Consider the following 17,313-nt stretch of genomic DNA (forward strand, 5'->3'; position numbering starts at 1 on the left):
TTCTCACAAGCTGCATGCACAGGAGGGAAAAGATGACACGCCCAGTACCTGCCTGTGGCGCTTCAGGACCACAAAGGGGGGACAAAAATCAAATGTGTTTGCTAGGAAGTCCGTGCGCTGCTGAGTGAGAGAAAAGGGTAATGATGGGAAGGAAGTTTTACAGAGAAGTGGTGGAGGGAAAGAAAAGGAAAAAAGATAATCCTTTAACAGTTTCTACCCAACGAGCCGTTCCATGAGAACTGTGTTATTGCACATTTCTCATGAAGTCAGGCTGGAATGCTCCTAGAAAGTCGGGAAAAATTTTAACCCTGTGGACAAAGCCCAGGAAGTGAGGGCAGTGATCTGCACTTCTTACCTGCAGGCTTGGGAGTGCCGGTGTGGGAGAGGCCTCCATTGGGCTGAGTGCTGTCTCCAGTTGGAAACTCGAGGCTCATTCGAGGTTTAGGCTGATATTCTCTTCTAGGCTGAGATGAAGCTTGTCTTATTCTGCACAGAAAAGAAAGGAGAGAAAAAAAAAAAAAAAAAAGACTGTTAGCTGATTTAGAAGTCAAAACAAAAAGCAATAAAATCAAGGAGATGCTTGGGCCACTTGCCAGGCTACCATGACAGAGTGGGAAAATCAAAGGAGCCTTAGTTTTCTTGTGTCTGCACCTATGCTCTTGGAGATGTCCCTTGTCAGTCTTACCCTTGCTGTCTTTATTCTTTCTCTCAGTCCCTCTCTTCCTCCCTCCTTTTATTCAATGTTTTATGCCAATATGCACTGTGCTAGGTGCCAGGAACACAGAGATGAGCAGATACAATTCTTGCCCTCAAGAAGTTTATAGTCTGTAGGGGAACAGCACAACAGATTATCAAGTTATAGTAGTGCTGTTAGGGAGAGAGTTATAAAGTGCTGTGGATCATGGGATGGGATGGGGGTAGGGAGCAGTCTACCTCACCTGGGAAAGGTAAAGAAGTTTCAGGAAAGATGCAAAAGATCCCTAGTAGTCATTTCCAAAACACTGTGCAAGAAAGCTACTCTGTCGAACATGAGAAGTTTTGGAGGGAAGGAAGGAGAAAATACCAAGAAGGATGAGCAGTCTGAGATGTAGTGAGGGGAAAGGGAATGAGGGAGAGCGAGAGAAAAGTGGAAAGGTATGGCCGATAATATATTCTGCATACCACTAAGTATTTTCCACAACTTCAGATACTGGATGAGCAAAGAACACCAGAGACGTGCAAGCATGGGAAAGGGCTAAGGGCATGGTCATTGTAGAATGATTCTGACTTTCAATGTATTTCAGAGGAAAGAAAGGAAACTGGTCCCTTCATGTTAGACAGACGTCACAAAGGCACATACTTCTTTAGTATTCTGACATGTACAGTTTTAAACCTTTCTAGAGGCTTCAGTGATATACACATTCCCACAAGGCACAGTGCACCAAAGGAAACTGCATGATCAAAGCACCAAAGAAGATACTGAGGAGAGGAAGAGCCTGGCCAGATGGAAATAGATGACGATTCCAACAGGGCAGCTCAATACCATGGGCGTCTTCACTGTGCACTCAGCCATCTGATCAGCTATGTGTCTCATCTGGCCATAAGCTGAGAATAAAGGATGCTGGGTGATCTTTTAAGATATATATATATATAGTAAAAATCATCCTGCTTCATCTGGTTAAGTAAAATAACACATATAGATAGTTGCCAGCCTACAATGGTTTGACTTAATAATCTTTTGATTTTTGAAGATGTCAAAAAGATACACACTAAATAGAACAGTACTCCAAACTTTGATCTTTTCCTGTGTCAGCAACTTGCAATACAATACTCTATCACAATGCTGAGGTCAGGAGTCTGGGGGAGTCGGGGCAGCAAGCCACAAATCCTAGTCAGCAATATAATCACAGATATAAACAATCCCTATTCTACAGTGTACTGTGTTAAGCTATGTTGTTCCATAACTTAGGCATATTAAATGCTTTTGATACTTTGGGTTTATTGAATATAATCCCAAATTAAGTCAGACAAGCAGCATCTATAAGATAGTGCAGTGTCACTGCATGTAGCTGTTCAGGCTGTGTCCCCAAATTCAGACAGTCCATTTGCACAGAAAACTACTATAGCTCTCTCTGAAGTGCATCTAAGGAGGTAGAAGAGGTATATGAAAATGGCTCTCTCTGATAGTGAAGGACTTTATTATCATTCAGAGAAACCTACGTTACGAAAAGGTACAGGTTTTCAAATAAGTTGTGCTCGAGAGTGAGCCTCAGCTCCACCACGGTATATGACCATGGGCTAGTTACTTCACCTCCCTAAGCCTCAGTTTGATCAACTGTTATTTAGTCTACAGGGATGTTTTAAGAATAATTATATGCCTTCAGCGCCATGCTGAACATCTGCTTGCTGAACATTGCATCCATCGTCATCAACAGTATCTGGGTGTCCATCTGTGGCAGCCCAGGATAGAATCCGAGCATCAACCTCTCATAAACCCAAGACTAGATTCAAAAGAATAAAGTAAAAGCACAGACAAAATAAAAGCAAAACAAATAATCCACAAGATGCCTATGTAGGTCTGCAAGAATTTTGGCAAAAGTTTGTCTCCAAATGTATTCTATTATTTTGGTTTTTTTTTACGAATCATTTTGTATCAAGGACATGTGAATGAGAAGTGCAAGGAACTGTAACCCACCTTTCCTCCAGTCTGACGGTGACCTGCTGCAGGATCTGCACTGCCTGTTTGTGGTACTCCAGTTGGGCTTGCACAAGTGCAGAGAGCTGGCTCACCTGTTCAATCTGCAGATGGATGGGAAATCATGCTTCGGTTACCAGGTCACTGTCCTCAAGCAGCTACTACTGCCCCATACATATCATTGTGCTGTCCCCAACACACAGCCCAGTTCTTGGTAATGCTGATGACTGTATGGCAGGTCAGGCCAAGACAGACAGTTCTGTAGGCTCCAAATTCCTTAGATAAGAAAGCATCCCTGTGCTCAGAACCACATATATCAGTACCAGGAGGAGCAAGAGCATGAGTATGAACCCCCATGAAGATAACATCCCTCTATTAACAGTCTGATGTTTAGCTACCACCTTCTGATTATGATGTTGCTTCTTTTATTGATTTCTTATAGGAAAAAGATGCATTGACCAAAGGACTCTTACCTATATTTTTCATGCTAAGTTAATATTAGTACTGTAATAAAAATGTGAATATTGATCTCTCACATAAGGCACCATAGGAGGTAATAAGGAAAACCTTTGGTTCTCTCAGAGCTTCATTTGTAGTGCAAAGGGGTTTGATTAGGTGACATCTTGAGTTCTTTCTGGCGCTAATATTCTTAAGTATCCTTAGTTTCTCTTCATTTTGTGTCTCCTCCTGTGTTTTGATCAGAGTAGCAGCCTCCTAGTCAACAGAGGTGATGTTAGCCTATGAGTTCAAGGGTGGGATGGGACCCTGGGTGTAAAGAAGGAGCCCTGAGATTCAGATTCCTATATTATTCCTCCTGAGTATTTAGGTGGTCAAAGGTTATTTCATATAAACACAAACCTTTACTGCCTCTGGAAGATGGCAAAGATTAGATTTGTTCAATATGCCTTCCCTACCACAGGAGAAAAGCAGTTAAGTGATGTTATGGTTAATTTTAGGTGTCAACTGAAGTGGATAGCAAGCAAAGCACTATTTCTGGGTATGTATGTAAAAGTGTTTCCAGAAAAGATTAGCATTTGAATCAGTGGACTGTTGTAAGGAAGATGTGCCCTTATCCAAAGTGCACCATCCACTTGGCTGAGGATCCAAATAGAATAACACTGCAGAAGAAAGGCAAAGTCTCTCCCTCTCCTGAAACTAGGCATCTACTCCTGCCCTTAGACATCGGATCTCCTGGGTCTACAGCCTTCAGACTTGGTTTCTAGGACTTGCACCACAGCTCCCCACCTCTGCCTGGTGCTGGGCCTCCAGCCTCAGACTAGGAATTGCACCATCAACTCCACTGGCTCTCAGACCTTCAGGCTTGACTGAGCCATATTACCAGCTTCTGTGGTTTTGGATGGCATATTACAGGGCGTCTGAGACTGTAATGTCATGTGCCAATTTCCCTGATAAATCCCTCTCCTCTATCTTTACCTATATCTGTATTTATACCCTATTGGTTTCATTTCTCTGGACACCCTAACACAAGTAATGAGTACTTAATATCCATAAACATTTTGGCAGAAGTTGATCAGCAGTTGATAGGGTAGGAGGTGGGGATGAACAAGGACAGGAAAGCTGGTATAACAGGTCTTATTGCATAAATGAAATGAGGAAGGAGGGTCTTCCATAGTAATTTCAAAACTAAAAAAAATTAACAGAATGTAATGTCTAAAGCAATGAACAATAATTCATCACTCTGGCTGTGCTTTTAAACCATTTCGTCTATACTCCGAATGTAGTACCTATGCTACTATTATAAATCTCAATAAAAATTACTTTTTCAAAGACAATGTCAACTTTACTTCAAAATATAGAACATCTTAATCTATGTTGGACACTCAATTCTGAATGTATTTTGGTTGACATTCTTTCATGACCTCAAATATGTACTCTGTATTTCAACAAAGTATTTTTTCAAGTATTGGATTTATTCATGGATCATTACAAACATTCTTTTTTCTCTTTGCACTACTGGAAATATTTTAAGATTCATTAGCAGGAAAAAAATCTAGGTAAATCAAACTATAACAATGCAGGAAAATACTATTTCTCTACTTTATCACTTAAAATTATTTAAAAGAAGTAACCATCTATGTGTTCTCACCACGCACGTAGTGTAATCTGATTTTAACATTTTTAATATCATACCCTTTAACACAGTAATCTTGAGCCTCAATGATAAGATTAAATTAAAAACCTCAGAAGAGTCACTTACATCCATCTCCAAGAGATTAAACATGCTTGACTCAGCAATTTCTTTAGACTCATCAAATTTCTCCAGAGCTTGACGGAGCTCTTCATCTGGAATCTTGCCTTGTCGTTTCTTCTTATAATCAAAGTCCAGGCGTCGACCTTCCAACTTCTTTAGATGATGCTAAAAAAGTCAAGGGCAGGAATATGCTCTGAAAGGACTTAGAGAAAAGGTCTATGTGCAGCTCTTATCCATCATGCCTATTAGCCTCCAAAATAAGAAAGGCTCTATTTCAAAATAGCACATCACCAGAGAAACAAAGAAATATGCACTAAGGAGGCAAATGCTTCCAAATGTGGGGAAACAACTTCAAAACTAATTAAGAATGAGAAAGTAATTATGGGAAATTCCATTGTCCTTTATTTTCTGACTTTGCCAGGTCAAAGTCATGCTGGACTTTGCCTTTCCCTCCCAGTGATAAGAAGGGAATATGTTTGCACGTCCTAAACACACTTAAAAGAACATACTCAGCTCACAAATCACCACCATCAAGAGAAATGGTATCTCAGGAGAAGGCAAAGGAAAAATACTTTCCCTGAAGTAATGTGCAAAGGAATGGTATTCTTGAGTTTTTCATCATTCAGTCTGTTAGAATCACCTAAGCTGTTCATCAATAAAATAAATAATTCCTGATCACCTGAATCAGAATATCCAGGACTGGGCCTGGGAATCTCTATCTTAACATTTGTTCCAGCTGACTGTGGCAGCTCTCGGGAACCACTGATTTAGCCAAAGCCTCTGCCTTGACAGATACAACTCAACGCAAAGCCTCACTTGTACAGATTTCATCTAATGCTCCTCAATGAGCTGCAATCCCTCCTTGCACCATCCCCAGTCAGGTTTCCCAGTCTTTGCCCAACATTGTTGGTAGCCAGTGGGAAAGCCACTTTCCAAAGTCAAAAGGCACTTCCCCTACCCTGAGAGCAGCAGTCTTCTACTCTAATGAATGAAAGAAAATGCTGAACTTGCCCTTATTACTGGGTACGTCTGGAATGGAAGGGAAAGAGGGCCAGACGTTGCAAAGAACTGAGAAGAAAAGGAGGATGAAAAAATATCTTTCCCTCCCACTTCATCCCTTGCTCCTGGTCCAAGGCTAATACAAACTAAATGATATCTGTTCCTCTGGAAGAGACATTCTTTAAAACATCTGAACTTTTGGTCAGCTGTAGGTAGAGCACTGGGTCAGTTACAGTTCGGATGTAGAGCGCCAGTCTACCCCTTACTGAGTGACCCTGAAGGAGTGGTAGGGCTAAAGGAGACTTAGCTAGAACAAGGAGAATCAGAGAACCTGATTCAAGCAGTGGAAGTCCACTTAACAGTTCACAAAATTTAAGCTTCATCAGGTTCAGGAAATATTAATTGTTCAGTATCAGATTCAGTGACTGAATGAGCAAACATCACATATCCAGTCAGAGACAGAGCCCATTGAATTTAATTTATTAAAAACAGCTTGATGGGGGGCTGGGACTGTAGCTCAGTAACAGAGCACTTGCCTAGAATGTGTGAGGCACTGGGTTCGATCCTGAGCAGCACAAAATAAAACAAATAAGATAAAGGCATTCTGCCCATCTATAACTACAAAAAATTTTAAAAATAGCTTGATGATTCTATAAGTTTTAAAAGGAGGATTATTGGCTATTCCTGTTCAATCCTAATAACCATTATGAAAATCAAAAAAATGTTTAAAGTGACAATATTTTACTTAAGTCAACAAATAGTACAACTAGCATTTTAGGGGGTGATATCAGCCTAGCAAATCCAATTGATAAAATTATGCCTTCTCAGGTAAAGAATGTTATCCTTCCAAAGGGAAAGATGTTTGAAAAAACTAATGTGGAAACTGAACACAGAGAAGTCACATGTAATACACAAGAGGAGCACAGTCATAACAGTAGGCTGAAGGGTACCGTGTTTCCAGTTTCTCTTAATTTGTCTTGCAGTATTGTTTTGAATTTCATGTGCCCAGTTCTGTCAACATAAATATTAACTTAAAAAATGTTTTCTAAAGGAAATAGGCATCTGGACACCTCCTAGAGGACTAGTTGCACATACCTGAATTTCCCTCAGATCTTTGTCATGAAGATTCTGAAGGGGGTCAATGAAGTTCTGCTTCACTTCCATGTCCAAAGAGTCTTTTACTTCTGAAAGTTCCCGCATGGCCTCCCCTACCTCACCAAGTGCTGGACCTGCAAGGAGAGAAGTTCTTATGCCTTCAAGAACAAAGATGAGCTACACTTGCAATAATAGGGCCTTCACAGATGAAAATGGAGGGATTACACATCCCAAAGATGACACAGACCAGAGAACTGTGTAATGTCTTTTCCACTTAGGATGCCCATTCTGGGAACCAGGCTCAACAACCCCTCCTAATGGGGAATATCCCATATCACCAAGAATGTAACAATTTACTTTACTTTTAAAAAGTAATTTGAGAGGCTCTCTGCCCTCTCCTGAAAGTACCAGCTCTTGCTGATAGGGGACCAGTTTCAGACCAATGCATTGAGAAGTAAATGCCATTAATGAAGAGGCAGGTTCAACCAGGAAGAACAGTCAGCATGTCATGAAGCACATGTCCCACATCACAAGGGGGTGAAGACAAGAGGTGTTTAGTGTCATAGTTGAGTACTGGAGAACTGGGGTGGTGAAGGAATAAATAATGTCTCACCTGGGACAGTGGGATAAAGTACAAATACAAAGGAGCTAAGATCTAAGAGAAAGCCCATGTGGGAGGATGTTGAATTGTGCTGTGACTGCTTCCTCTAGCTCCATTCTCATTTCCTGCCAGACACACCCAACAGAAAGTGCAGAGGCACCTGGGCATGTTAATCATACCTCATCACAGAAAAAGAAAAATAAACAAAAAACACAGACAAGTCACCTTGAAAAAGAGGAAACAATTCCAAAAACAAATTTTTGGCTGTGTGTAAGTCAAAACATAAAATAGTTTGACTAACTTCCTACAGAGTTTCTTACCAGCACTATAGCCCCCATTCATAACCAAAGGAACCACACTGTGAGAAAGCATGGCATTCCTTACCAAAGTTGCAATCATCTCCAAGCTCCCTTCCGAACTTCAGCATGGCCTCTGCGAGTAGTGCCTCTGCCTGAGGATAGCCTGGCCCCTTCTCCTGGCCACGGATTTTAGACATGGTGTTGATCATGCTGAGCTTGGCTCTGGAAGCTGAAGGCAAAGAGAGAACAGGCTTTCCAAGTCAGCAATGTGGTATGGTGGAAACAGGGCTGAATAGAGAAGCAGATCTTAGATTAGCCTCAGCTCAACGATGAAATCAGCTCAACGATCAAAAATCATATCTTTATCCTTCATGGTTTGGACTTCATTTGAAAAATGTGGATGTTGATGTACAGATAGATAAAACAGATAGAAAGATATTGATGTATACATATTTTTACATATGTATGTAAATACAGACAAATGTTGATATATAATCACTAAACTCTTTCCCTTCAAATCCTATGAGGAATTAAAAGGCAAAATAAACAAAAAACACAGACACAGCTTCTCAGAGAAGCAAGAATAGGGGCTCAGATCCTATCCCATCTGTCCCTCCCTGTCCCCTCTTCATTCTGGTGGCTTTAGCTGAGATTCTGTGGCATTAGGTGGCTCCACAGAGACCACTCTGGAAACTCCTGAATTATGTGATGATCTCTAACTTTATTCCAGTTTTATATCTCAATTCTAGAAGTCTATGGAATAAAGTCCAAAATCAATGGTAAATTATTGTAGTGTGAGCCTTATGCCATGTTTCAATTACACCATCTATAAAATAGAACTATGTTCAAAATAATTTCTTAGTTAAGATTATGACCATAAATAGTTACATGAAGAAGAAAAATAGTGTGTTCATTAAAAAGACTTAATTACATCTCTTGCACATAGCTACATCTGAAAATTAGTTTAATGCCTCAAAGACAGCATATCAATTTTTTATTTGGCTTTTATTTTTATAAAAGAAGATACTCGGTAAGCAGTTCCAGTCTTAGTGGAAGAAATTGCTTTATTAACAAGTTAGTAAAGCTTATGATTTAATTTATTCTAGGATGCCTGGGTTCCTCATGTTCATTGTTAGAGCTGGGATTACACATTAACCCAGGACTGTGCCCAGGATTCCATTTGCAAGGAAACCCCTGACAGAACCACAGCTAAAGGTACTTCTAGCATTCAGTGGCTGACATTTAATCTTGAACATCTACTTCAAATAGGCTCTTATTTAAACTTTGGGCCTAACTGGTGTAAACTAGAGATAAAAGAGTTATCATGGGGGGATTCTCCAACCCTGCCTGGGGACATTACAGTGAGACAATTAAGGTCCTGGCTTTCAGAGTTTATAAGGACCTGAGGGTAAAGTCTATTTTAAGAGTAATTAGTGTGAAGTATACATACTAAGTGCCATGATGGGGGTCTGCAGTGAGTTATAGGAACAGGGCCCTGTCCAATTTATGGGGTGGAACACTGCAAAGGATTCTGAGAAGGATATATCACTGAGCTTAAAACCATACAGAGCACAGGTTGGCTAAAAGCATGTGCAAAACTAGAGGTGACTGTAAAAATGTAAAACCTTTTAATACCTCAACTTTCCATAGAAAAGTGTATCACAGATGTTAAATTTAAAAAAATTTAAAATGTCTCATGATCACCCATTTTTGAGAGGACACTGTCATTAGAGTTGAATTGCAAAGCTGTTTCTGCAGCCAGCCACATCTGAGACCCAGGAAAGTCCCAGTTCCTGTCCTCACGGTGCTCAACACAGACAGGAGCTGGGCAGACAGGCGGTGGTCTGATAGGCTAAAAATTATAAAGGCTGATACACACAAGGTGCTGGGGAAAGTGAAGAAGTAGTAAAATCAGCATAAACAAAAGAAATAAGCCAACACCTGACAAGAAGGTATGCAGGGTGAACACACGGAAAAGAGACCAAAGAAGGTGGTGAAACGACACACGGTGGGCAAGCCTTCAAATCCTGTTTTGACCATTTTACATTCCATAGGTTTATTCCATTTATGAAAGCTGGGTACTGATGAGTGCTTATACCTTGTTTCTGCTAAAAATTGCCTTTTGGTAAGCAATTTTAAATGGCTTAATATATTGTAGCTAATTTTCAAATTCCTCATTTCAACTGTTGCTGACTTATGAAGAGCCCTGTTCTCTTACTAGTTACTTAAGAACATCTTTGGCACATTCCACCTCTTCACAACAAGGAAGAATAAAGCCATATTTTATTGTCTTATTTATTTCTTCAAATGATCTAGAAAAACTATTAGTCCACATATTGAAGAGGTTGGCTTTTAAGTTCACTCACAAACTCATTAAATTTTTATTAAGAACCTTGGGTTGGCAAAAATTTTCTGTTCTTGAAAAATATCATCAGACCTTGGAATTACCATCTGCAAATGTTAACATAATCATTTCAAAATGATTTTCTAAAGGACGCTGAGTATGAGCCTGGAAAATACAAATATAAGATGTTAAGGTTCCTCTAATGGGACCACAGCCTGGATTGTTTTTGCAAGTTGTATGTGACCCTGGAAACCTAAATCCCTTTTCTCCTAAAGGGGCCTGATTATTCTCCTTCAAAATATCTCCCCCTGCTTCATCACTTGATTCTCTCTTGCGAACTGTTATATTCTCTCTGAATATGCCCCACCTTTACCTGCCCACCATCGCCATCTTAGCTCATTTGGTTTACTGAAGAAACAGCCTCCTATCCTAATAGCCATCTCTCCCCTGGGCCATGAGAGCAGGACCCCGGTCTGTGGATCTCCCAGCTGGGGTCGGCACACAGCTGTGCACACAGGAGATGTTCCACACGCCTGCTGAAGGCACGAAGGGATGAATGAGTAGACAACTCAGAAAAGACAGAACAGAGCAGAGAGTGGCATAAATGGACTGCTCCCATGCTGAGAGCCTCCTGAAGCATAAGAGAATGGGAACAAGAAACCGTGTTTCTTTTTTGAGAAATAAAAGGAATGGCATTTCAACAGACTTTTTTTTTTTTTTTTTTTTTTTTAGAGAGGAAACACCTGACCCTGTGAGCACAGGATTCTGCGGCAGTCGCCATGTGCACTGTGAGACTTGCCAGCTGACGCGTTTAGGTTGAGGGTAGTATCCCTCAATGTCCGTGTATTAAGGGCTTGGTCCCAAGTCGGCACTATGTGGAGGTGGTGGAACCTCTGGAAGGGGGTCTAGTGGGAGATTCTTGGTCACTGGGGTGGTGGGGGTGTATGTCTCTTTCTGCTCTGACTTGAGAGGCGACCATTTGTTTCTATACAAGTTCCTAAAACGATGGGTTCTCATTCACTGCCCTCACTACAGGCCACACCAGCATGAGTTTAACAGAAGTTTTCTCAGGAAACAATGAAGCAATGCCTCCAAATTTCTTAAAGAAAATAACCTACTAGTCTATATTTGAATTATCAAAGACATATAAAGGTAAAGAATATATATATCACCGTTTCTTTATCCATTCATCAGTTGAAGGGCATCTAGGTTAGTTCCATAACTAGCTGTTGTGAATTTAGCTGCTATGAACATTGACGTGGCTTCACCACTGCAGTATGCTGATTTTAAGTCCTTTGGGTATAAACCAAGGAGTGGGATAGCTGTGGTATATAGACACAATGGAATATTACTCAGCCATAAAGAAGAATAGAATTATGGCATTTGCTGGTAAATGGATGAAGCTGGAAAATATTATGCTAAGTGAAATAGGCCAAGCCCAAAAAAACCAAAGGCCAAATGTTTTCTCTGATAAGTGCATGACAATATATAATAAGGGGCAGGTGATGAGGGGAAGAGATGAATGAAGGAAATTTGGAAGGTGTAGAGGAAAATGGGGTGGAAGTGAGTGGAGGACAGAAAGATAGTAAAATGAAACAGTATTACCCTGCGTATATGTATGATTACATGAATAGTGTGAATCTACATTGTGTACAACCATAGAAATGAAAAGTTGTACCCCATTTGTGTACAATGAATCAAAATGCAGTCTGTAAAAATAAAAAAGATTTTAATAAAAAAATTTAAAAAGTATTTTGTAATTGAGGAAAGAAAAAAATAAACATACTGGAAAAGAAACAAGGAGAGGTGAACAATGGTTAGGACTGGATGGGGGATAGGAATGAAAAATCTTTTCTTCATATGCTCTGTATTTTTCCAGGAGAAATTTTGCTAGTAGACAGGAGATGATATTGAAGTTTATGGTACCTAACAAAGTAAATAAATAAATAAATAAATAATTTTTTTTTAAAAAGGTCAAAAAGTGACATTTTCAAACACACACAAGGAAGGTCACAACTTTTCCCCCTTCCCAGGCTAATGGAAGAGTTCTACTAAAATGAAAGTATAAATCAAGGAACAGGACAAGTATGGGATCCAGAACATAAATAGGAACCCAATGTAAAGAAACAGGCAGAAGAATCCCAAGATGACTACAAAGAGAGGTCTCAAGAGAGTTCCAGTATTCCAGGCACCACAGGCAACTAGAGCGGACCCTACACATAACCAGGTGTACGCAGCTCTATGAGCCAGGAGCTGCAGAGGAGTGACATGCTCCCCAGCTCCACAGCATTAATTCTCAAGTTCGCTTTGCTCCCCATGCTTCCCAGTGGGATCATGCTGCAGTTGCCCACCATCATACTATGCCTTATAATGTGCCCTTTACTGGCTTCCTCTTCTTTCCTACTCTCCTCACAGGGTTTGCTGGAATCAACTTGCAAACCAAATACTTGTGCTAAGTCCTTGTCTGTGGCTTGCTTCTGAGGAACTCGACTGAGGGAGGAGCCAATCCACAGTGCAGCATCGGGTGTTTCAACGATGAACACCAGACAGGTTTCAGTGTTTTGAGAAGAAATTTATATGTGAGGAGCTTGGGAAAGAATTGGTGAAGGGTATACACAGAAAATTCTGAAAATGAAACATAAGATAAAGATTAAGTCCAAGAAAAAACAAAAATATACACAAGAAAGAAAATATTTATTATTCTACATGCCTCGGCTTTGTACAAAGTTTACAAGAACATGAAAATTAAATACTGATGAAACACAAATTATGCTACGAACATACCAGAAAAATGAGAGGTGAGAAGTATGTGAAAAATGAGAAGATAGGAAAAAGAACAAGTAATTCCAATTTTCCACGTTGTGAATCAAATGGAAAACATCTAAAACTGGAAAACTAAGCAGGATCAACATAAACATTATTTTGAGATTAGAAGCAAAAACCAAAGAAATGGCCAAGAGAGTCTTCAAAGTGTTGCTTTTGGGAAGAAGAAATGGGGGCAGGAAGGTAATCCTGGGGAGACTGCTATGTTTTGTAAAATGTATTTAAACTACTTGCTATTTTTATGTTTGTGTATTACTTCTATTCTAAATAATTAAATTTAAAATATTTTCCATATATTTTTCCCATGGGGAAAAGGATGTTTAAAACAAGTCCTCAGTTACAGGGGTGGAGGAAGAGTCCTCAGCTGACCATGTGGCACACACCTGTAATCCCAGCAGGTTGGGAGGCTGAGGCAGGAAGAAGGCAATTTTGAGGCCAGCCTCGGCAACTCTGCAATATCCCGTCTCAAAATAAAAACAAAAGAAGAGCTGGAGGTGGAGCTCAGTGGTAGAGTGTCCCTGAGTTCAATCCCCGGTACTAACAGGTAGTTGGCTGATAGACAGACAAATAAAACAAATCCTCATCTAGTGATCAAAGCAGATAAGCAGTATTCTGCCTTGACAATCAGGCCACTGCTCCCACCCCAGGGGCCTTTCGGTCAAAAGGTTTGGTGAAAACATACACTCACTGGTATAGAGACAACTGGGAAGACAAAAATTAATAAGGCATGACAGGTGGAATGCTATCAGGAAGTACCATCAGGAGAAAGGGTCTGATGTCTACACCAGTGATTTCTAGAAGGAAATTTATGGATTGGACTGAAACAGCAGGAAGTGAAAGTGGGATAACCAAAAAGAGCTCCTACTCAGATAAACAGGGCAGTTGCTATTTTGAAACTACGCTCAACATCTATGTTCTCTTTTAAGGAAGACAAATGAGGGTAGCTAAGCCTCAATCTTCATCAGTGCCCAACCCCGAGGCATCATCTGCAGCATCCTGACCAGCTTTCTAATTCTGGGGACAGCCAAAGGGAAGTCCAGGCTCTGCTTCCCAGCAGCCCCAGCAGCCCCACACGCTTTGCCTAAGATATTTTCCGCTGACCTAAAAGCAGTGTCCATGTGAGTCACTGCTCAGTCTCCCCTAAGGCCATCTGTCCAGTGTGGCAACTAGCTGGAAATGCTGCACATCCAGTACCTCCACTCTTAGTTTTTAAGATTTTGACTTTTTCATCCAAATTAATGAAGAGGAAAACAAACCACTATTAGGTCTTAGCTTTCATGGAAAGAAGCAGAGTGCGTTAAATTAAGCATTATTTCTGAACACAAGCCGACATAGGTAGAAATTCAGCCTGTAAATTCTGTTGTTAGCTGTGTATCCCTGAGAATTATCTCATTTGTAAGGTTGTCACCAGTGCTCAAGGATAAACAGAAAACCAGGCTCTCCTCGGGGAGTTTGTGCTGCTCCATGGTCAACTTGGTTGTGCAGGGAACCACGTTTCTCAGAGTCCCTTCCCCTCCTGTTTCCATGGATCAAGCAAGAACTGGACCAAAGGGAGGCTGTGTAAGAGCTGGGAGGCAAAGGTAAAGAAGCAACCAGGACACTCTGGAGGCTGTCATTGGTTAAGGGAGCCAGAGACAGAGGCAGAGGTGCCAACAGGCTCCAGTTTGCCCTCGCTCTTTCCCACTGTGGGCTGAGTCCTTTCATTTAAAAGTAGGACTCTTTTTATAAAACTCTTCTGTACACATCAATTTTTTCTAATCCATAAAGAAGGCTTCTGTGTTCAAAAGCACCCTGATCTCCCTCTGTGCTCTGAAATGGAGCTAGCAGCTGCTGGTCAAGTCTCATCACTCCCACTGTGGTCTGTCTGATGGGTTGGTTGGAGTGTGGGTCAGGCTGCAGGCAGCTGGCCTGCCTTCCCTTACAAATGTCAGACATTACGGGTCCCAAGGTGGCCAGGCTTTTCCATTTCTCCATTCATAAAGTGCAGAAGGGTAGGGTCCTACTTCTCAGGTGGTCCAGGGAGCCACGACTTTGTACTCGTTACCCTACTCATTACCTGATGTTTTAAAACACTTTATCTTTAAATTTCACCATGAAGTTTTGCCTTATGTGAGAATGACAAAAATCCATCTTACACTGTCCCTGAATTAGGGAACAGGTTCTCATTTCCCCCAACCAGACAGGGTTCCTTAGCTAAATTATGGGTTCTAGCTAAAAAGATTTTTTAAAAGATCAAATTTAAAAACAATAAGTATTTTACACTGGAAATAATTACTACTCTTCCCACAAAACATTCTAAAATTGTGCCTGATTGAATTATTTACCAAAATATGTTTTTAAAAGATTTCCCCTGGGATATAATGAAACTAGTATTGATTAAACACTTAGGTGAAGGAGACTGCTGGAAGTAGGACCCCCACCTCTGCCAAGGAGCCGTCCTCCACTGGAGAGCCAGGGGGCTTACTCCCTAGCACCAGGCAGAAAGTAGGCCATGCCTTGTGGGTGGTTGTGAACATTCACACAGAGAAGAGGGCGACCAGTTCCCCTAGAAAAGTAAGGGCAGGGAAAGGTAATGAGCAGTTCTTTCTAAAAGAGTCAACTGTAAAGGCAGAGTAGGGAAAGGATATTGTCAGCATCTGAGAAAAGGAGCAAGGTACCCAAATTGACATCAAGTGTTCAGAGGGTGCAGAACCACCAGAACTCTCAAAAAGAGCATGTGGGAAGACAAACTGGCAGGACATTTTAGACAGTCACTTGGCAGCATGAGTCAATCTGAAGAGACATCCGCCCTGCAAGCCTGCAGTTCCACCTCTAGGTGTACGTCCACCAGAGATGTGTACGTACATAACACGCATCGTACATAAAAGGAGCTATTCAAAGCAGCTAGAGAGGGGAAACACCTTTGGTTTACTGGTGACAAAATGGACAAGAAATGGTGTGTTTTCTCATGAGGGAACATTCAGAGATGAGAAGGAAAGAACCACTACACACAATAGTAAATGCAAAGTTGAACAGAAAAAGCCAGATCACAGGAGCACCTGCTGTGCACACGGTTCTGTTTAAGGGAACTTATAAGACAGACAAAAGTGTGTGATGTTGGAAGTCAGGGAAGCTGGTGTCATGGAGGGCTTCTGGATCCTGTGGGCTCGGCTTCTTGAGCCTGTTGCCTTTATGCAGGGTCATCGGTTTACACTATGCCACTGAGGGACGCACTTCTGATCTGTGCACTGCCCTGCTCCCCTAGGTCCAAGCCACTGTCATCTCAAGCCTGGATTATTAACATATGCTCCCCGCTTCTACTCTCACATGGAGAATCGATTCTAGGGTGCGAGAGTCAGGGTGCTCCCATTTGGTGTAAGTCATGTTGTATCAATCTGCCCCAAACCCTTTAATGTGTTCCCAGGTCATTCAGGGAAGAAGGCCAAGTCCCAACAATAGTTCTGAGGTCCTATGTGCTCTATCCCCTTGGACATGCTCCTCATGCTACGGCTTTTTACTGCTTCCTGAACGCACCAAGAACACCATCTTCCCAGACTCAGTTACTTTCTATTCCCCTTACTCTTCATTTTTCTTCACTGCACTGAGAGAACCACCTAATGTTAAATATTTATTCTCTATCAACCTCACTCCACAAAGGAAGGGACTTTGTCTCATCCACTGATGTCCGCCCAAGGCTTAGAACACTGCCTTAGAATAAATGTGGCAAATAATTAAAAAACCTGAATGGATTTATTCATTCCCAATGGAGAAAGTCAAAGTTACCTCAATGTGAAGATCAGAAATGATGTCTGTAGAGTACTTCCTGGCTGTGCTTGGCACTTACAGAAAAACTCATTAAAACAGAAGTTACAACCAATACAGCAAAGTCTTCTTGGTATGGAAGTAGGTTAACAAAGAGGATACCGAGAGAACAAATATGGCATTCCAAGATTTTCATGGACAAGAGGAAAGTTTGTACAGCAGAATAAACAGGCTTTAGGTGTAAACATCTAACATTGTCTCTAGTGTAATACTGAGGATGGGCACAAGAGAACTCAATCTAGGATAATGGAATGGAGTTGTTCAGTGATGAATGTAAAAAAGATAAGAAGGCTGCTATGGATTGGATTGTGTTCCCTCAAAATGCATGTGTTTAGAAACAGGGGTTTTAGAAGTTAACTAAGATTAAATGAGGTTATAAGGCTGGGATCCTATTTCAATAGCTATTATAATTCAGTGATGTGTACTCTATTCCAGGCATTTCAAATGGAGTTTGTTCAGTAAATA

General features: G+C 41.0%; 1 protein-coding gene across 1 annotated transcript in view; it reads right to left on the reverse strand.

Annotated features, from left to right (window-relative positions):
• Sh3gl2 (SH3 domain containing GRB2 like 2, endophilin A1) overlaps positions 1–17,313 on the reverse strand; it is a 200,914-nt gene that overhangs the window by 3,191 nt on the left and 180,410 nt on the right. The window contains exons 4-8 of the mRNA XM_047525840.1: positions 7,966–8,109; positions 6,981–7,114; positions 4,893–5,051; positions 2,675–2,778; positions 356–486 (exon numbers count right to left, since the gene is read on the reverse strand). Coding sequence (XP_047381796.1) covers positions 356–486; positions 2,675–2,778; positions 4,893–5,051; positions 6,981–7,114; positions 7,966–8,109 — 672 coding nt within the window. The remainder of the gene's footprint in view (positions 1–355; positions 487–2,674; positions 2,779–4,892; positions 5,052–6,980; positions 7,115–7,965; positions 8,110–17,313) is intronic.

The sequence above is a fragment of the Sciurus carolinensis genome, chromosome 14, assembly GCF_902686445.1.
Source record: "Sciurus carolinensis chromosome 14, mSciCar1.2, whole genome shotgun sequence".
Taxonomy (NCBI): Eukaryota; Metazoa; Chordata; class Mammalia; order Rodentia; family Sciuridae; genus Sciurus; species Sciurus carolinensis.